Genomic DNA, 21,783 nt, shown 5'->3' with positions numbered 1-21,783 from the left:
GAGAGCCATTCCCTGAAAGTCTGTTCAATTAAAAGGTGTCCACTGTGGATACACATGGTATGTGAGAATTAGTTCAAGGTGAGTGCTGAGTGACAGAAGCCTGGCAGAAAGGAGTGTGTAACGTGTATGATTCCATCTGAATTAACTTCTGGAAAATGTGAACTCTTCTTCTGGTAATGGCAGTGCTTACCTGGGGCTGGGAGGAGGCTTGGGGAGGATGGCAGTGGGGGAGGGGCGCAAGGATGCACAGGGACGCTTGTGGTTGATGGCTGTGTTCACTATCTCACTCACATGGATTGTTTTAGGAATGTCAACTACCCCAGTTGTGTACTTTAAACGTGGGCAGGTTATTCTGTGCTGTTTCATCTCAGTAAGAATGTTAAAAGGAAAAGGAGAGGGGCAGAGCTGTAGTGAACACCGCCCAGGGAGGGTGTTCACAGGGAGTACCTGGCCTGTGGGAGGAGCCAGGCCATCCCTTAACAGGAACACAAGTGTGGTCCTAGACACAGGTGGGTGGAAGGAAGCAGTGATGGGAGATAGGGCTGGTCCTCCCCTCTCCTCTCATTGCCTCTCTGCTCCCCTGGGGGTCTGCTTCGTAGCAGGGAGGGGGCAGGGGAGTGGGTGGTAGTGACTTGTGAGGAGAGGGAAGACTTACTCTGGACACGGTAGGGTGCTTAGTGGTGGTGAGAATGGGCCCAGGTGTGTGATTGCGTGTCTGAAGACAGCCTGCTTGGCACCTGCATGGATTCTCCCCCCCCCCCCATCGACCTGGGACTTCAGGTGCCACTGTGGAGAAGGTAGACAGGGGTTTGGCCTGGATTGGGGTGTTGTCAGGTGAGTTCAAGGGAAGAACAGGCAGAGAATGATGGGTGCTTTCCGGGAGGGGTGGCAGGTGCAGATGGGGGTCCCTGGCTACGGCCCGTCCAGCAGACTCCGGCCCGCTGTCTGTGTTGGTGCTGCTGGAACGCATCCACCCCCGTGAGTTCACGGTGTCGGCTGCTGCTGGTGCCCATGGCAGAGACACATAGGTCACGAAGCTGAGAACACTATCTGCTCCTTTAGAGAGGGTGTTTTGTGACCTTTGGTTTGACTGTGGAATCTAAGGCTGGGGAAGGAAGAGAGGGACATAGGGGGTTGACGAATAGAGGAAAAGTGCAGGGAATAGATGGGAGTTTTCAGAGGTTTGCGGTGGAGGTGTGGGAATGAGCGAGCGTCACTCCGGTAAATGGAAAGCACAGTGTATGTTCTCCTGGGGAGCTCCTGTCTGTGGGCCTAGGAAAGCAGGCTGGGAACCACCCCTATGCTCAGTGGGTGGTTGTTAAGCACCCACATACATGAAGATTCCTGAGGTCCTGGAAGGCACTGGCCTGGAGTACAGCCTCCAACAGAGGGAGACCAGTGTCAAAGCAGGGCTGCCGTGGGAGTAAGGACTGCTTGGTCTGGACGGTAAATGACGGCCCCAGTTACTACACGAATTTTCTTCCCTAAGTCTACCGTAGAGTTTCTGAGTGAATGAACTCCCTGCTTTCTCTTTGGAAATTGAGGATGAGTATTGGCTAATTTCTGAGCCAAATGCTTCCACTCCTTTGGTTTTGTGGACGATATTTTATGCTAACCAGAAACCAGATGGGGTTTTTTTTCTCCCTTTGGCATCCATGGATTTTAAGAAGAAATGAAAATGCATTCTTCAAAATATATTCTACCTGGAATAGCATACTGACAAACCCCTACTGGGAGATCATTGTCTCTTTTTGCTTTTGAAAATGTATTTTGTTCTAGTTACATCTTATTCCAACTCATGTAACTTGTCATGAGAGAAATTTTTGTTCAGCCTTAAGCATTAGATTCTTTTGAAAGTGTACAAAAATGGGCACGCGCCTTGAGGAGATCCACCCGTGCAGATGGACGCTAAGCCATTGGGAGGCTCCTTACGATGGGTTTAGGGCCACGTGGCGTATGGGACAGTGCACGGTGGGCCACACAGCACCCTGGCTGGTGAGGCTTCGTGGAAGCTCATGTGGGGAAGGAAATGCGTTGTCCCAGTTTGCTGGGCAGCCCCAGATCCGACAGTCCTGCGTCCGGCCTCCACTTCGGATGAGCTGTGAGGTGTTACTACATTATGTTCTCTGACTCTTCAGTCATCTAGAGAATAGAGAAAGAGTGCTCCTCACGGGGAGTGGGGGACTGTTCAATGGCATGTACCAGGGTCCAGGGCCGTGCCCAGCACATGTAAACACTGTCAACGACCCCCCTCACTACAGCTGTTTGTTGTGACTGCCATTTCTTTCTGCTGCACGGGTCCCACTTTGAGCTGTCAGCCTCTCAAGTTGTCACTGCGGTTGTGATACAGCTGAATTCAGGAGCCTGTTATTTTAGTATACCAAATTATATTTCTGAATTGCCCACAGAGATGCTCTTAATAGAAAAATTGAGCACTATAAACCGTAACTATGCAGTTCTCTCAAGCTCAGTTTGATTCACTGTGGTCTAGCAGACTCATCCCATTCTTAAATACCCGAGAAATCCACTCCACTCTGGTCCTCCTACTAGGCTGCCTTCATCTGTTTGTAACTTTTTTGGTCCTGTCTTCCCATTAATTGTCATTCCAATCTGTTCTCTGTTCTATTTGTGATGGTCTGTGTTGGCAGAAAAATTGCCCGAGTGATGGAGCAGAATTTTCTCTCCTACAGCCCAGCCCAGCTGGAGAGCTGCTCGTCCACGGGCTCGGCGGGGGGTTTGCTCCTGGCGCACTGGGTTTGCTTGTCTGCTCCCTTACACCTTGTGAGGCTCCTCCTGTCTGGCCCCATCCTTGCCTGGGCTGCGGGCTTATCTTCCAACCTTCCAAAGGCTCCCTTCTGTCTTCCTTTACCCGTTACCTTTTTCATTCTCAGTTGGGCTAGAGGGCAGAACAGTCTATAAAGAAGTTGGACAGAGACTTTTGTAGTCTTTTTTCTGAGCTTGAAGATAATAGGTTTTTGAGGTTTCTTTGAAGTTTTGAGGTCTGTGTCCAAAAAGGCAAATTTCAGATGTAATTTTTAGCTTTTTTTTGCTAAGTGCATATCCTAGATCCTTCAGTTTGAAGACACTGCAGATTTGTATTTTCATGGATTCCCTTGAAGTGGTTCCTGTTTTGGGGCCAAGAAAATAGAGGTTCAAAGGGTTGTGTGAGTCACTCAGATTCCCTCAATGTGGTGGGAAGGATGGCTGTGTGAAGGCCCCATACCTGTGTCTTCATAGCATGTCATTCAAAGGAAGATAACTCCCACCCGCAACTTCTCCCCGCTAGAATTTGTAGATGAAATCTCATACACAGACTGTGTGAGACCCTTCTGGTGTCTTCTGTCTGGATCAGTACTGTTGATGGGTTGCTTCCATTTCTGGCCGTGGCTGGGTTAGGGCTACCCCTGGTCCCGTCAGAACCAGCTGGGCAGAGAAAGAACAAGAAGAGAGCTTGGCTTTACGACAACCTGCCCTTGCAGTCCAGGGCTCTGGACCACTTGCAGAAAGGGAGATGTTAGCATTGTGTTAGTGTGAACAAGGACTGGTATTTCCAAGGCATGAAAGAACCAGTGTCCATTGGGAGGTAGTGGCGTTCGTGTAATTTGCTGATGATGGAGATTTCCCGAGGGAAGAGCAGAGCACGCCGTGTCCCGGGCTGTGTGTGAATTAGTGAGTCAGAGTGAGACTGATAGCATTTAAAATGCTTTTGTGCACCTGGCCTTCACCCAGCAGAGGATGACTTAGGGGCTGAGTGACCATGGTCTTGAGCACCGTGCTCGCTCGCAGGCTCCATCTGACCTCAGGTCTAGGACAGGTTGCTGACAAGTGTGGGTTTAGATTTTGCAGTGTCTGTGTTCATAATGCTAGCCCCCCTTGCGGACAGGCCCTGGAGCGCGGTGGAGAGCTTTTCTAAATGGTGCGCATGGTGCTGGGAGAGGGGACAGCGGGGAGGGGAAGCTCCTTCAGCTGTAACAGCTGTTACCCCAAAGGAAACACTATCCCGATGTTTAGTAATCACTAGATAGAATGGTTTATTCTTGCCCATTTATTTAAATCTAAGTTTCTCTTAAAGTACAAGTACCCCCATTCTTTCCTTTTCCTTGTAATTTATCTGTTGAAGCACCTGGGACATCTGACCCAAAGAGCTTTCCGTAGCATGGGCTTTGTTGCTGGCACACTTGTGGGTGGGGTTTCCTGTTGTTCTGTCTCCTCCTCCCCACCCCCTTTCCTGAAAATGGGCTGATAGATCTGGAAGCTTGATCCGGTTCCTCTCTGATCCTTCCGGCACGTCCAGTGGTGGTCTTGTGTTCTTACATCAGGAGCCAGGGAATGTCCGGCTGTTTCTCTTTTTGTGATGTTAGAAATTGTTCATGCTCATTGCCTAGGTCAGTGGTTCTCAACCAGGGGCAATTTTGCCCCCACCCTTTCAAGGAACATTTGGCAATTGTGGTTATTACAGCCTGGGGGGAGGTTGCTACTGGCATCTTGTGACTCGAGGCCAGAGATGCTGCTAAACGTCCTGTAGGCACAGCACAGCCCCCACATAAGGAACTGTCCAGCCCCACATCTCAGTAGTGTCCGGGTTGAAAAGTCCTGGGCTGGGGGCTGTAAGATAGTATTCCAGTTTTACCCCTTGTTTTTTATTTTATTAGAATACTTTTATAAAGATGTATATTGCTTTATTACTTGGTCATCGAGCTGTGCAGTTCAAATAAGAAATGGAGTTTAAATGCTCGATTCTTTTATTTACCAGTTTTCTGGACAATGAGTAGATTCTTATCCTCCACGGGGAGCCATTTACTTTTTGAAAAAAATTACTATGAACACATGGATTAAAAAGGGATTTAAATTGGATCTGTTAACTATGGATTTAACCTACTTGAAGAATGTCAATCAGTTGCAATTATTGTCACTTGTCAAGTTTGAATGGTCTCTTAAGTCAGTGGGAGCCTCTCAAGTGGGGTGCAGAGGCCTTGGACAACACCCCCATAGTCTTGGTCAGTTTCCTTGCTCTCTGGTGTAATGAGTTGTTCCAAGCACCTCTGCCCATTTCCTGCCACTGACTTGGCATCTTTGGTTTCTTTGAGAAGCCCTGGTTTCTTTTCACTGAAAGAGCGAGTGATAACTCAGGACCATGGTCTGGACATCAGGGATGCTCATTATATTGTGTTGGTCATTGTTTCTTGGTCTTTTTTGGGGGATCAAACTAGTTACATATATAAAATTGTCTGCTTTCTTTTTGTTCTAAACCAATGCCTGAATTCAAGTTTGGGAATACAGATTTTAAAATACCCTATATTATATACCCTATATTATGTATGTGCTAACGTCTTAAAATTTTACTCTTTTAGATGGAATCAGTGTGAGTGGCTTTCCGCTGTGCAGTCCCTTCCGACAGGTCGTTAGGCCTCGAGTGGAGAGCAAGCCTGTGAACCCGCCCGAAGGCAGCAAGCCGGGGGACCCGAGCCACGTGAAGGTGAGTCTGCCTGCTTGGCGGCTTTGTGTTTGTGGCTTCTGCCACGCCTTTGGAGCCGAAGTGTTGGGTGTTTTTCGGAAAGGAAAGGAAGCATGTGTTTGATTCCAGAATAGCGTTTTGTGGAGAGCTGGTTTCTCAGTGTTTTCTGTTCTGTGGAATGTTTTGGAAAGCAGTTACAGTGAAGCTTGTGTGGCTGTGTGGTTGCTAACTATTCCATGAAATAGTGGGAATTGGGGGCTGAGTCAAGGAGTGCAACAATTAAAGTGGAGAATTTCCTGCCTTTTCCCTGTTCACTGAAAAATGTATTTATTGCCTAATCATTCTCAGTTCAGGTAGTCATCCCATAAACTGAAGCCTTTGGCAGCTCCTTCCACTGATTGGTTTCTAAGCCCTGAGGAAGACAAATGAGTTTATATGACATCCGTGCAGAGTACCTTAGGGCCTCTGGTGGAGTAGAGGCCGCTGTCTCCAAGGAGCCCTAGGAGAGGTCTGAACTGGAGCTTGAAGCTTTGGGGACGACTTCAGCATTAGGGAAAGCTCTGCCTGCACCCGCCCAGGGACAGGGTATAGTGAGAGGTCTTCACAGTGACGGCGTGGGTGCAAGCAGCGGGGTCACCGGGATGGCTTTGCAAGTGAGCACGTGTTGAGGCCCACCTTGTGAGGCACTGTGTGCAGTCTTGATGCCAGCATGTCAGAGGGGCCTTGACTGGCGAGACCCATCAGGAGAGCTTGGCCACGCTGGTTGAATCTGGTATAGTGAACCTGGAGCATGGATGCTCTCTAACGTGAGGTCAGGGCAGGAGGGAAACACGCTGCTTATCCTGACTGAGATCCTGCCTGTGGACAGTGGTTACAGGGAGGCAGGTTTTAGGGGAGAGTCTTGTCCACTGAGGGCCCTTCAGGGGAGAGGTGGTTGGTGTAGCTGGGAGCTGCCCCACACGCAGCAGGAGTATTCGCATTACGGCATGATTGCTGGGTGTCAGGGCTCCCCTGTGAGCCAGCGGGACTGGGAGGTGGGAATATGCTTCCCACCAGAGGAAGGAAGGCACGGAGGCGTGAGACGTGACTCGAGTGTGGACCCACAAGCACTGGTTTGTGGCACAGAGTAGTGCAGAAGCTGGAGCACTGACGTCCTCGTGAGCCCTGGAGTGTGATATCCCCTGTAGCCTTCTGATAGCCAACCCTGGGTGGTTAGTGGTTCTCCTGCCCAGGCCCCTCACGCTCCAGCTTCCCTCTGCGGTTCAGCTCCGCCGCCATGGGGCCTTCCCCACGGGGCACTCTTGCGGTTGGAGGCAAAACTTGGAAATCCAGGAGGTCATTATTCAGTCAGTTGGGTAGTGGTTGCTGTGACATCAGTTGTGTTTTCTTGAATCGAGTGTTGCAAGGGTGAATGTGTGTATTTCTTGGATGATAAATGTATATAGATGTAGGTGAGTGTAAATGTCCTGAAATGTACCCACTGAGACATAGTTACCATCTGCTGAGGATGCCCTGTGTGTCAGGCGCTTGTATAGAACTTGTCCTTCTACATTCTCACGACATCTTTTTGACTGAGTGATCTCCAAAGAAAGGACCTTGGCTCTCAGGTCATGTGACACGATCCGTCCCCCACTCCAGTTCCTTTCCATTGTACTGTGACACCTTCTTGCCCTGAACCCTCTCCTGAATTTTACTGTGAACAGTCTCAGTGCCTCTTTTTAAAAATTGTAATTCCAGTGTAGTGAACACGCCATGTTCTGTTAGTTTCAGGTGCACAATACAGTGATTCAGCAATTCTGTGATTCCTCTGTGCTCATCATGACAAGTGCACTCTTAATCCCCATCACCTGTTTCCCCCGCCCTGCCCCTCCACCTGCCCTCTGGTAACTACCAGTGTGTTCTCTATGGCTAAGAGTCTGTTTCTTGGTTTGCCTCTTTATTTATTTTTTTTCCCTTGCTCATTTGTTTCTTAAATTCCACATGTGAGTGAAATTATAAGGTATTTCTTTTTCTGACTTATTTCACTTAGCATTATACCCTCTGGCTCTATCCATGTTGTTGCAAATGGCAATATTTCATTCTTTTTTATGGCTGAGTAATATTCCACTGTAGATACAGACCACATCTTCTTTATCCAGTCATCTGTCGGTGGGCACTTGGGCTGCTTCCAAAGCTCAGCTGCGGTAGCTGATGCTGCAGCAAACGTCGGGTGCATGTGTTCCTCTGAATTAGTGTTTCTGTCATTTGGGGTAAATACCCAGTGCAAGTTGCTGGGTCATGGGGTAGCTCTATTTCTGTCTTTTTGAGGCACCTCCATACTGTTTTCCAGAGTGGCTGCACCAGTCTGCATTCCCACCAGCAGTGCGTGAGGGTTCCCCGTCCTCCGCATCCTTGCCAACATCTTGTTTCTCGTGCTGTTGGTTTTAGCCGTTCTGACAGGTGTGAGGTGATATCTCATGGCAGTTTTGACTCGCATTTCCCTGATGAGTGATTTTGAGCATCTTTTCATGTGCCTGTTGGCCATTTGGTTGTCTTCTTTGAAGAAGTGTCTGTTCATGTCTTCTACCCATTTTTAATTGGATTAGGTATTTGGGGTTGTTGAGTTATATAAGCTCTTTATGTATTTTGGGCACCCCAAATTCCTGCATCCATGCCCTTAGGATTTGGCCCACACTGAGCTTTGGTGTTCAGTTCCCTGTCTCAGCACTTCCCACGTACCTGTCACCCACATGAAAACTTCTGCCGCTTTCCTCAGCCTGGGGACCCTCCTCAACTAGCTTCTTATCAAGAAAACTGGAAGAACCAGAACTAGCATTTGTGAAGCATGTTCTGCAGACCAGGAACTGTGCTGGGTTCTAAACATTCACATGTGTGCACCATCTGGGCAAACAGCCTACTAGGGAAGTAGGGAAACTGAGGTTTACAGAGGTTATGTCACTCGCTGAAGGTCATAGGGTCAATAGGTGGTGGATTAAGGGTTTGTGTCCGTGTTCCTCCTACTAACCTGACTCTGGGGTTGGACCCTGAGTAGGACAGCCTCCTGTGTGTGGAGTCCGAGGAGGGCACTGAGGTGATACACGGGCAGGCGGGAAGGGGTGTGTGTGGGCATTCCTAGGCATGCGGGAGCAGCCCGCTTGCTGGAGGCCTGGTGGTGCTGGTAGTCTATGAAATGAGGCCGTTTTCCTGGTTGTGGAGGTAAGTCCTCTGTGGTTCGGTTGTTCTTCTAGGGGGTGGTGAGGGAGTTGTGCTGTGGGGGCATCTGTCCCTGGGGCCTCCTGGCTCTGCTGAGGAAGAGTTCTGCTCCCAGAAGCAGGACGAATGTGACCTAATTGGAAATGTGCTAAACCTGTAAAATTATCGCCGAAGAATGGTGTAGTCATGGAAACCAGTAATTCAGTGAAACAGCTTCTAAGGAGCCCCTCCAGAAGTGGAAAGTGATACCGTGTGTTTCTTGAGATTTCCCAGAAAGCTTCTTTCTCCTGCTCCGCCAGTGCTGACCGTGTCTGTCCACGCTGGTGACTCCGCCGCACACCAACGTGAAGAATTTCTAGGGTTGAGACAAGAGGCGTGTGAAATGGCTGCATATTAGAAGTAATATTCCTATCAGCCAGCTCTACGTATGGCCTCTCTTGACCCTCAATTTCCCCATCTGTAAAATGGAGTAACCTTCCTTCGTAGGGTTTTTGGGAGGTTTAACTAACGTAAGAGCTTGGCGGGGGGACAGAGCTGGACCAAATCAAGAAATAATAACACACAGACTTTATTCTTGTATATTAAAAGAAAAGGAAGATTTGATTGAGTCCTGCTGGTTAAATGGGAGCCGCCAGGATGGGCAGAATACAGGGTTACTGGCTAGAGTAGGTTGTCAGCATTACTCCTGCTTAGCTGGACTTCCCGGGTTGGCGAGGCTAGTACTGACCTCCGAGTCCGAGCCTGTTTGCACACAGTGTGACAGCAGGACAGGAGTGGCCAGGGCTGCCCTGAAGCGCTCCTGAGGCACCAGAACCTGGGTGGTCTGGCCTGCAGAGCCGCTGGGGGAGTGAGTGGGAGGCTTCTCACTGAGTGGGCCTGTGCTGAGTGTATCAGTCAGGGTCCCCATAGCCCTGCCTGTTGGGAGCGTCCAGCTTCGGCCTCCAGGGCTAGACTACAGAGAAAATGCGGGAGCTGGCTGAGTCCTGGTGCGAGCGGTCGGCCACGTTCATGCAGACGCCGCAGCCGTTTCTTGCAGCACGTGCCCGTCTCTCCACCGACAGCGCTACTCCGTGCACACCCCGTGCCCACTGAAGGCCTGCTGGGACCGTTCGAAGGCCTGACCAAACCCTGGTTTGTGAGAAGGTGGGCAAGCGGGCCTGCTTTTGGGCTCTGTGCATATCTGGCTCCTGGGAGCGTGCCCGCCCTGGTCAACACCATCTTGTCTTAAAAAACCCAGAGAAGAGGGACGCCTGGGTAGCTCGGTCACCTAAGCATCTGCCTTCGGCTCGGGTCATGATTTCAGGGTCCTGGGATGGAGCCCCTCATCGGGCTCCCTGCTCACTGGGGAGTCTGCTTCTCCCTCTCCCTGCTGCTCCCCCTGCTTGTTGCCACACTTTCTCTCTCTCCCCCTCTCTCTGACACAGATAAAAGCCTAGAGAAGAGGCGTAACGGCCGCAGTCACCCTAGCGCAGCTTTACCCAGGGCACCTCCGCTGGGAGCCGGTGTCGTGCTGGCTGCTCTCTGTGCAAGCTCGAGTTTGAGCTGAAAGTTCGTGCTCGTGCACCTTCACTTCCTCTCTTCTCTCCGCTGCCCTGACACCCACACAGCCCATCCGAGTCCCAGTTCCCCACTCACAACATCTGCAGTTTGGGGAAAAAATCCATTCTCGGCTGTTAGTGAAGTGCATTGAAGTACTAGGTGGGTAGCTGGAGAGGGAGGAACAGCAGTGGGGGCTGCCTGAATTGGAGAGTGGAAGGGTGTGCTGAAGGCATGTCCAGGGCCTTCCCGGTTAGGGCGTGGCAGAGCCCCCCAGCCTGGACCCCGCCCGCCTCTCCCACACTGGCTGGTGTTCGGTTGAGTGGACTTCCCAGACTTGGTCCCATGTCATGGCTTTACCTGCTCTGTGCCCTGCACGTGCTGCAGGCTGCCTCCTCGTCCCGGAAGCCTCAGCAGAGCCTCTGCCCCGTTGCCCCGGCCATGCACCTGCCCTCCTGCGGCCTTCATGCTCCGTGGGACCCCACCGGCATGTCAACCCTGCCGGAGCAGGGGCTTTCCTCGTGCTGCTCTCCCGTCTCCAGGCCGACAAGAGCGCCCGGCACCCAGCAGGTGTTCTAGAAGCAGCTGTGGCGTGACCTAATGCACAAACACGTGCTCTGGCAGTTTGGGGCGAGGCACTTGCTGGGCAAGAGGGGTGCTGAGACGGAGGAGGCCAGCTGCTGTTCTGTCGTCCTGACTTCCACGGGAGGCCACTCTGGGCTGGAAGTGAGCACGGGGACCTGGGGGAGGCTGGCCTTGGGGAGGTTAGACGGTGTGCACGTCTGGACCCCTGGTTTCCTGGGCCTTGATGTCCTGGTGGCACGTGGCCGGCAGTGGTCTGTTGCTGCTGCCACCTCTGAGCTGTTTTTTTTTTTTGGCTTTTGGTTCTGTGGTTCTGTTTCTCTGGGGAGCTGGAACTGATAAAGAGGGCACAAAACAAATCTCAATCAATTTCAGAGGATTCTCATTTTGCAAAGTGTATTCTCTGGCAGTAATGAACTTGGAATCCAATAACTAAATCTTTGAGGATTTTTCAAATGTTTGGAAACAAAATGACACACTTACAATGAACCCATGGGCCTAAGAAGAGAGAACAATAAAAATAGAAAGTATCTAGACACAAGGAACATGAAAGCACAGCGTAGTGTCTGTGGGCTACCGCTGAAGCAGCGTTTTCTGGGGCGCGCGTCGTGCTTGAGGCCTGAGTTGGAGGAGGACGATGGTCTCAAGTCAAGAGACCTCCACTTCCACTTTAGGAAAGTAGGAAAAATGGAAATCAAACCTTCCGCAGACAAGGAAATAAAGATCAGAAGACAAGGCAATGAAATGAGAAACGAAAACCCTAATAGAGACAAGGAAACCAAAAGCCCGTTCTTGGAGAAAAATGACATTTAGCACCTTGCAGCAGCTGCAAGGGAGAGAAAGACGAGAGAGAAGACGGGAGCAGAGGAGGTGACATCACTAGAGACGCCAGACAGAGGGACGAGGTACAGAGTCGTTGTGAGCAGCTCGGTGCCGTGAATCTGACACCAAGAGGAGCTGGACCAAGTCTTTGGAAGACACAACGCAGCAGAGCGTACAGAGAGGGCTGTTCTCAGTGGCTGTTCTATGGCCATTATGGAAATAGAATTTTTGGTTAAAACCTTCGCCATGGAGCAAATCCAGGCCCAGGCGTCTTCACTCCTGCATCTCACCGAACATGAAAGGAGATGAATAGTTTTACCGAAACTCTTCTTTCAGGGAGGTTGAAGGTGGGATACTCCTGACCCATTCTGTGAGGTCAGCGCTTCTCTGATGGCCAAGGCAGAGAGCTGATGAAAACAGCAACGAGGACTCCTGAGCACGGATGCGAACGTTTTAGGTACCATGTTAGCCTGTTGGATTCCACGGTATGCAAAATACTGATGAGTTGGGCTTATCTGAGCAATGCCAGGTTGGTTTGACGTTAGGAAGCCGACACATGTGGTTCTTTGTATCAACAAACCAAAAAAGGAAAACATTGCGAGCATCTTGCTGGAGAAGCAGCATCTGATGAGGTACAGTGTTGGTTCTTGGTGAACTCCCAGCAAACTGGAACTAGAAGGGCACCTCGTCAGCCCAATCACGTGCACGTGCAGAACCTTCGCCCGCCGCTGTGCTTACGGGCGACCGCTGATGGTCGTTCCCCGACGGCAGCCACGCACCTGCCCTGCTTCCGCAGCCTGCCTGCTCACGCTGCTCCTTGCTGGAGCCGGAGGTCCGCTTGGATCGGAGGTTCCCTCTCCGTGCCTTTGATTCTGGGCATGCTCCCAGTCCTCTTCGGGCCACGCTCTGCTGTTGACTTGTCCGTGCTGCCTTCACACAAGTAGAGCCCCGCACCCCCGCCCGTGCCCGCCTGCTGCCACCTCCGTTGTCATTCTGTGCTTCCGTCCCCAAGTTCCTGTGACATCAGCTCCTCATGGCTGCGGGATGCTCCCTGCCCCCCGGCACAGCGCTAGGCCTTCCGTAGATGTCCATTGATCCAGGTAGTCCGGGTTTCCAGATCAAATAGTCCCTCTCCGTGGGAATTCTGTTTTCTCTGAAGAGATTTTCATCGTGCGGCAAAGCAGGACTGTAGCGTTAATTTCTTCTCAATCATAGTGAGGTTTAACTCTGGGCCTCTTAAGAATCCCAGCACATTCAGGTGGTGTCTTATATCAGGTTAAATGGGTTATGTTGCTTTAGCTTTTATAATAAAGAACTATATCTAAAGAACCATGGGATGTTCATAGAGTTCTCTTATATTTTAGTAATTGTTTATAAATGGACTGATTGGAAGAATCTGCTTAAGAAACTTAGTCTTTTTTTTTTTAACTTGAATACATTTGCTGCATTATGCAAAGAGCGTATTTTCTTAAGCAGTGTTATAGGTGAGGAAAGGTTCCATGAGCCTTTTGGGCCTGGGGGCAGCAGAATTAAGTTCCCTTCATCTGGGAGGAGAAAGCGTGTTAGGCCATTGGTTCAGGGTCATGTACTTGCTTGAGGACGGGGAACATGCTGGCTGGAACGTCTCGGGATGTGACGCTGGGAGATTGAGCACTCGAGGCAGTATTTACAGATTACTTCTCTCATGCTCCCCGCCTCACAGTGTGCAAGTGGAAATCAGTGAACGGCTCTGGAAGATTAAGTAACATGCCCAAGGGCAAGCAGTTACACAGTAGAAGTTAAAATTCAAAGCCTGATATGTTTAAATCCAAAGCTTGGGCCATTTCTACAATCTCGTGCTGCCTCTCCATATAATTTCTAAGTCTCTGAACTTATTATGGAGCACAAAACATTCTCTATTGATTTAAGCCATATTTATAGAGCAGTGAGTATAAGCTTTTTGCCTATCTGACCTTCCATTTCAATCTGTAAAATATGGATAATAAGGCTTCCTCCTGGGCTGTTGTAAGGAGGAAAGTGTCTGCTACTAGCCTGGGTAGATAAGAAAAGCTTACAAAATGGCCAATCCAATTCTGTTCCAAATTATTCCTAATCTGTCCCAGTAACAGACAGAATTTCTTTCTACAAAGTGAAGCATAAACGCTTCACGGAATCCTTTAATCTGCTCAACTCCTGTAAAACTTAATGAGAAACTCAGCAGTAAGAGAAGTGGAAGAATCTACCGCATGCGGAATTCTGAAACAAATGTCACGGAGAGGTCGGAGGAATGTTCCTTGAGGTTCTGTAACACCTGTGGGACTTCTGTCTGCCGTGGTGACACTGTTCACCTGAACCCCCGTAACTGTCTATCCACCCTGTTCATTGGACGACTGTTACATGCCCGGTTCTGGATGTTGGAGGGGGTGTTTGTGTATGTGTGTGCGTGTGCATGCGTGTACACGTATGTGTGCACGCAGACCTTCTGAGGGAAGGGACAAACAGCAAACAGACATGTCATGTTATGGAAAGTGCCCTCTGGAAAGTAAAGGTGGCGATGGGCTGAGGACTGCTTGCTGGTTTGGGGGAGAACCATCAGCAAGGGCCGTTCCGCAGAGAGGCAGTGGATGCTGTCGGAGAGTTACGCAGTCTGTGCCAGGACGGTTTATTGTACTAAAGTTGGGATGTTGTTTGCAGTATCAGCATCAACTGCCAAAGCATTTATTACATACAAGCCATTTCCCCCCGGAGATGGTTGGGCAAAGCTAAGGATGAGCCCTTGTTAATCTTTGTGATTTCAGCTCTTGGTACAGGGTCCAGCACACAATAGGCTCTCAGTAAATGTTGAATGAAAGCAAGAAAGACAATGAAATAGCTTCTAAAAAGTTGCTATGTTCTCTCAATTCCATTTGCTATTAATTATATGCTACATTGGTTGGTAAACATGAGCACATATCTGAATCACCCATGGGCTTGTTTAAAGTGGGGCTGGCCCCCAGCCGCGGAGTTTGTAGTTCAGTAGGTCCAGGTGGGGGCTGGGAGCCTGCCTTTCTCACGAAGTCACAGGTGATGCTGGTGTGGGGACCATATTTGCTGCCTTAAGGTATGGAATATTTTTTTTAATTGCTTTTTTTTTTTTTTTTTGCAGTCTATAGGGCTAGACCGTAAGTATCCTTAAGAACAGAATTGACCTTCCTCAGGTGACTCCTGGATTAGCTCGTGGTGAGCTCAAGTGCAGTCTGAAGGACCTCAGTGACTGATCTGTAGTACCAAAATTCTGGGAAGGCATTTTCATAAACATTTATGATAAAATCTGAACAGAAGCATACAATTAAAATTAAATCTACACATTAAAATGCTTATTTTGGGGGAAAGTTCAGAAACCCCCATTTAGGATATCCATGAGCCTTTCTGACTCCAGTCCAGGCTTTTCCACAGGTTGAGATTCATGGCGGCACCGGTGGGGATTCTCACAGCTGGTGGAAGGGCGGTCCTCTGTCCCAGGTATAGGCAAGCAGGAGACAGCAGGGTATGAGCACCTGTTACTCATAAGGTGGTTGGGATGGAGGTCACTAACTTTTCAGGGGCTCAACTCTCTGTGGTTATTTTAAAAGGTGCCCGGGGATAAGCGAGGCAGGAACTTATCTGAGTGTGCAGACTGGAAGATGTGTAGCCAGCAACTCAGAATTGTAGCTTTTCTCACCACCGAGTCTCATGAGCCCAAAACATAGGAAATGCTGGAGAACGAATCTGACGCGGGATGGGCAGGATCTGCACGCTGAAGCTGTAAGGAAGGTGAGGGAGGTCGGAGGACTTGGGGAGCATGGAGAAAGGGGCCTGCATTTCAGAGGCTGCTTCTGGGCCCTGTCGGTGCTACTCTGTGACGCAAATCGGTGTCGAGAGGGCGACGGGAAGTCCCAAGTCTGGTTGTGAGGTTTGGCCTAAGCTGCGGGATGCAGGAGGAACGGGCAGCAGGGGTCACGTCCTGATGTTGACCTGCCAGAGCTTTCTGTCGGGATGGCCGTGCACCAGATGGGTACCTCTTACTCAGCGGTACTGTTCATCCGTTAGCCCTGTTTGCCCTGGTGTTTAAGATAGGCCATGTAGTGGACTCGGGTTAAAATCTCTGATTTCCAAATAGGCCATGAAGTGGCAGCCCCAGAAGTTAAGTTCTTAATCTTAGAATTGCCTCTGGATCACAGCACTTAAACAGTATTCTCTATTAATGGTATTTACATAAACCTCTTTTCACAGATGCTCTTAGTGATGAATGTTTTTGATCTTTGTAGCTTGTGTAGTCTGGGGTTCGTTTTCTTGCTGGGCTAAAAATAAACACACTGACTGTGGCCTTCAGGTTGTGACTTCATGGATTGTGTGATAGAAGCTTCTTCCTTTGAGAACTTGTGGTTGTTGAGTAACTTACCATTGTTTCTGATAATCTTTGTATCTTCTGAATACCGGTCATACCTTGTTTAAGCCCTGGTGACACTAAGAATTTTCTAGTCCACAAATTTTGGTATTGGTCATAGTAACAGACTTCACCATTGCTACTTAATGGAATCACTTCTGCGTCTAGTTTGAGAGTTGGTACATGCTTTTCCTTTTCTCCATAGATGCTTTTTGAATTTCTTTCATAGGCTCTTTCCATTAGATTTGTTCATGCTGTTCTAAACCCCTAGCATCTGGCTTAAATTCTCAGCATATGGATGAGGACTTTCTCTGGGCTTATCTGTGACTCTTCTGCTGATGAGCTTGGATCTTCACTGTCCTCTTCCCCTTCCACCTTCTCACCAGATTGGACACTACGGGGCACCATAACTTACCCCCAGATGCCCCTTCTCTTTCCTCCTTTGACAGAGGTGCGGTAGAGGTCTTCTCGTGTTTCTTTCGTTCTTAACCCGGGCCTCCTGTGTGATGCTTCCATTGCTGCCAGAACCCAGTCAGCCAGTCAGTGTCCCGCAGATGCACCCTCACCAGCCGCTCTAGGCCCAGCGTGCTGTTCCGTGGCCACTCACACCCACTGCCTCAAGCCTTCTTGCCTCCAGCTACATTGGTTTTTTTTTTTTTTTTTTTTTTAAGATTTTATTTATTTGTTAGAGACAGAGAGCACATTCAAGGGGAGGCAGGCAGAGGGAGAAGCAGACTTCCCGCTGAGCAAGGAGCCTGATGTGGGACTCAGTCCCAGGACCCGGAGATCATGAACTGAGCCAAAGGCAGATGCTTAACCAGCTGAACAACTCAGGTGTCCCTCCTTTGGTCTTTTTCAAATCGCCTCATCTCTCTTCCATCAACTCTACCTTGTACTCACCCTTCCCCCAAGTACCGATTTTTTTTTTTTGTTGTTGTTCTTTTAATCTCTTTCTGCACGGGAACTTATTTTATCACATGAAGCCCCAAGTGACTGTTGTCATTTATAGTAGGTTCTCACGTAGGCGTAAGCGGTTAGTGCTGCTGCCATCCGATCTCACTGACCAACACTGGGAGATCAGTGGGGCATGGGCACGTTTCAGAGAGACATTTTTTATCATTACAGAAATGGTACCAGCAAAAAGTAATCCGATAATACAGTTGAGACAAGCAGAAATGAGTGAAGTTGTACTTCCCCACAGCCTAGAGATCCCCAGTGGGAAACCAGAGTGTGTATCTCCCTGGTTGCTTTAATGTTCACGTGTGGATATGCGTGGATGTGTTTTTCTGAACATGCCATGCACACGCACCCAGGCACGTTCTCATGAGCACACATACATGAATACCTGTGCATGTTTGTTCCGTAGGTCAAAATTAGGTCACTGTATTTTATAAATTTGTTCAATTAATGCCATTCCATTTTATATTTCAGTAGATTTTCATTGCCTCTGATATGCAGGAGATACTAAAATTTGCCCCATTTGATCCCCAAGTTCTGTTTTAACTGATTAGTCCAAAACAGAATATGGTCTGGGATCACGCATTGTATACCATCCATGTGTCACTTGTTTGTCTTAATCTAGCACCTTTTTTTTTTTTTTTTTAAAACGCTTGCTGAAGAGACCAGGCCACTTATCCTACCTTCTGGATTTGTGTACTTGCTGCCCCACAGCGTTACATAATTTCTTTATCCTGATTTCCTGGAAACTACCAATTGTATATAAAGGCTTAATGGATTCAGATGAAACATTTCTGGCTAGAACACGTCATAGGTGAAGTTGGTACTCCAAATTGTATCACCTCAGAGGCACCCAGTTTCTGGCTTTCGACCATCCGTGAGGTTGAGGTTGACCCCTGGAGAGGGTGATGGTGGTCTGGGACCGCCATGTCCTTCCTCTTGCCACTAGAGAATATTCTGCGTGTCCGTACTTGAGCAGGAATGAGATGCACGAATCATGCATCCGATGGTTTTAAATCAGTTACTTATCCTTGCCTGATTTAATGTCATTAAGATTTTATGACATGTTTTTCTATATTATGTCTCTACTTTGATGAAGTGGCCTTCTCCTGTAAAGTATCACTTTTAGCTCAACTATGGGGGCTGTTCGATTACTCTGAATTATGGTGCCTACCAGGAACAAACAAGATATTTCTGTTTTCCTTTTAATCTTTAATTTCATGTTAAGGAATTGTTTACAAACTTCTTCAAATGGTGAGAAATTAGGCTTTTTTTTCCCTTTTTTTTTTTAAAGATTTTATTTAGTTAGTTATTTAGAGAGGGTGAATTTGTAGAGGAGCAGAGGGAGAAGGAGAAAGAATCTCAAGCAGACTCCATGCTGAGCATGGAGCCTGATGTGGGGCTTGATCTCATGACCCTGAAGTCATGACCGGAGCTGAAATCAAGAGTCAGATGCTTAACCGACTGAACCACCTAGGCACCCCTGGTGGGGAATAGTATCTTTATTTCCCCCTAAGGGTAGTTTTGGGAATGCGGTGATATGAGAGAACTTTTAAAGTCCTACCAAATGTAATTATTGTATTTATCAGGATTACAGATCTCACTGGTGCTCAGGAGCATGGACTTTGGCGCCCTAACTTACTAGCTGTGCCACTGTGGGCAGTTTGTCGGAGCTCTCGGTGCCTCTGTCTCATCCATGGAACGGGGATAACACTCATACCAGTCTCGGGATTGCTGAGAGTTAAGCATTGGTGTGGCCCATTGAGACAGCCCCTGGTGCGAGCGGAATGCTCAGCATTCTTCCTCTCACTCTGAGATCGAGTGGCACCCACTCACATACACCTGGAACCTCAGTCATTTGCCCACCTCAACTCTCTCTCATTCTGTTTTCATTTTCACAACCATCCCTGAGGAGAGCGTTCCATTCTCTCTCTGGTGACGGAGAGCACTGGGTCCAGAGCCCTGGAGGGGTGGATGCTGAAGACATCCCATCTTGAACCTGGTGGCTAATCTCTCTCCGCTGTGCGGCCCAGGACAGCCGTTCTCTCCCCAGGGGATAGCTCAGCAGTGAAAATGTGACAGAGGTCTGCAGTTTGTTTAGGAAGCAGTGCAGGACATTAAGAGGGGAGGCATGTCCGTGTTGTGGCATGCGCTGGGAGCTGCTACAAACCAGCTCTCTGACATTTCCTAACACCTTAGAAGAGCGGTGGAGAAAGGTACCCTCTATGAAGCTTGTTCAAATTGCCTTTTCCCTGGGGAACTATTAGCTGGGAAGGTTGTGGCAATTTGTTACACAGCCTCAGAAAACTAATGCAGCCGAGGAGTGTGCTGGGTGCTTCACATCAAATGTGCTCTTTACAAGCGGCCAGCAGCGTGTAACCGCTGGCTTTCCATGTGGAATGAGGCTTAGCACAGACCCTTCCTAACAGTACAGCTATCAATGACCTTGTTGGAGTCCAAACCCGGGCCGTCTGAGTCCACAGTCCTTCCCACAGTGCCAGAAGCTTCCATGCTCTGTCCTCAGGGCCCTCCCGCCCCGCCATGGCTCTGATGGTGTTGCATCACGTTAGCCGGGTACACACTGTCCCTCGGAGTGGCTCACAGCGCGGCCGGGGACACTGTTTGATCTGTACCTACATGTCATGTCCTCCCCAGGCTGGGTCCTCGTCCCCTCCCTGCACCTTGTCCCTGCTGCTGTCCTTTCCCCTGCACAGGAGTCCAACGTGATGTGTCGCCAGCGTCGAAATGACTCCGTTAAAGTATGACTGTATTTTCACATGCAGTATCAGGACCTGTCATCTGCCAAAAGGTATAAATGACAATGAGATCCGATGTGTGAAATTAGAGCTGCCCCGGGGCATTGGAGCTGTTCCGTAGCACTATACACAGAGGGCATTGAACAAGTGAGTGAAACTCACTGCAGTGATGCTTTCTGGAAGAATAAAACATTTTTCAAATAGCAGTGGAGTGGTAAGAAACAAAGCAGCTGAGGCATCCTTAGAAGAATCCCGGAGTTTTGTGCTACATCCAGCCAGACCATAGGGCAGCAGTGTTTAGCCAGGAAATAGACAGGAAACTTCCTTCAAGAAACGGTCTGTGCAACACGGGGCTATAATATTAATGAAAAAAATTCAAAAGATCTACACCAAAACTGCATGAATGTGCAGCATTTCCATCATAAACATGACCTTGCCGTCTCCAGTAGCCATACATCCGTTCAGACGAAGCAAACTGGCACTCAGCGGGCTGGAAAATGTAGCCTGTGGGTTTATGTGGGGCCCCGACTGTGCTCTCAGAATATTTCATGTTTTTACCAGGTGTGTGTGTTCCAGGCCATAGCTCCCCCCTCCCCGGTGCTCACCTCCTTCTGCTTCATGCACTCTTCCTGGCCTCTGGAGGCTCGAGAACTTGAGATCCCTTCTGTGGCATCCTAACGGTGGTACCCAGAGAGGCCATTGGGATGAAAGGTTTTATTTTTTTATCTCCTTTTTAAAAAGCACCTTTTTATTTTAGAAGGGATTGAAAGTTGCTGAAAAGCTGCAGACATAGGAGAGTTGTCGCTGTGTGTTTCTGACCAGTTACCACTGCTGTTCACATCTGGCCCGGCCACCGCGAGATTCCAGCATCCCTGCCTTGCTGTGAACAAACTCTGTTCCTTGTCCGGCTTTCGCTAGTTTACCCCCTGCTGTCCTTTCTCTGTCCCAGGGTCACATGCAGGTTAGGGTAGCAGATGGAGTTCAGTCCTCAGGTCTCCTCCGGTTTGTGATGATTTCTCAATCATTGTTTGTTCATGACCTTGAGGGCTTTGAGGAGTAGCGATCCGATATTTTGTCAACTGTTCCTGGATTCAGGTTTCTCTGCTGCTTTTCTTTCCTTTTTTTTTTTTTTAATTTTATTTTATTATATTATGTTAATCACCATACAGTACATCCCCAGATTCCGATGTAAAGTTTGATGCTTCATTAGTTGCGTATAACACCCAGTGCACCATGCAATACGTGCCCTCCTTACTACCCATCACCAGTCTATCCCATTCCCCCACCCCCCCCCCTCTGAAGTCTTCAGTTTGTTTCTCATAGTCCATAGTCTCTCATGTTTCATTCCCCCTTCTGATTACCCCCCTTTTCTTTATCCCTTTCTTCCCCTACCGATCATCCTAGTTCTTATGTTCCATAGATGAGAGAAATCATATGATAATTGTCTTTCTCTGCTTGACTTATTTCACTTAGCATTATCTCCTCCAGTGCCGTCCATGTTGCAGCAAATGTTGAGAATTCGTTCTTTCTGATAGCTGAGTAATATTCCATTGTATATATGGACCACAGCTTCTTAATCCAGTCATCTGTTGAAGGGCATCTCGGCTCCTTCCATGATTTGGCTATTGTGGACAATGCAGCTATGAACATTGGGGTGCATATGGCCCTTCTCTTTACTACGTCTGTATCTTTGGGGTAAACACCCAGTAGTGCAATGGCTGGGTCATAGGGTAGTTCAATTTTTAACTTTTTAAGGGACCTCCACACTGTTTTCCAGAGTGGCTGTACCAACTTGCATTCCCACCAACAATGTAGGAGGGATCCCCTTTCTCCACATCCTCTCCAACAATTGTTGTTTCTTGCCTTGTCTATCTTTGCCATTCTAACTGGCGTAAGGTGGTATCTCAGTGTGGTTTTGATTTGAATTTCCCTGATGGCTAATGATTTTGAACATTTTTTCATGTGTCTGTTAGCCATTTGTATGTCTTCATTGGAAAAGTGTCTGTTCATATCTTCTGCCCATTTTATGATTTGTTTATTTGTTTCTCGTGTATTGAGTTTGAGAAGTTCTTTGTAGATCTTGGATACCAGTCCTTTAT

General features: G+C 48.6%; 1 protein-coding gene across 9 annotated transcripts in view; it reads left to right on the top strand.

Moving 5' to 3' along the window:
* The window catches only part of TRAPPC9 (trafficking protein particle complex 9), a 601,443-nt gene that overhangs the window by 217,768 nt on the left and 361,892 nt on the right, over positions 1-21,783 (top strand). For all 9 annotated transcript variants that reach the window (XM_019801179.2, XM_034668653.1, XM_034668654.1 and 6 more), the window contains one exon: positions 5,352-5,476. In XM_019801179.2, coding sequence (XP_019656738.1) covers positions 5,352-5,476 — 125 coding nt within the window. The remainder of the gene's footprint in view (positions 1-5,351; positions 5,477-21,783) is intronic.

Source organism: Ailuropoda melanoleuca, chromosome 9 (genome assembly GCF_002007445.2).
Source record: "Ailuropoda melanoleuca isolate Jingjing chromosome 9, ASM200744v2, whole genome shotgun sequence".
NCBI lineage: Eukaryota > Metazoa > Chordata > Mammalia > Carnivora > Ursidae > Ailuropoda > Ailuropoda melanoleuca.
Note: the sequence above shows the minus strand (reverse complement) of the source record. Positions and strands in the feature narration are given on the sequence as shown.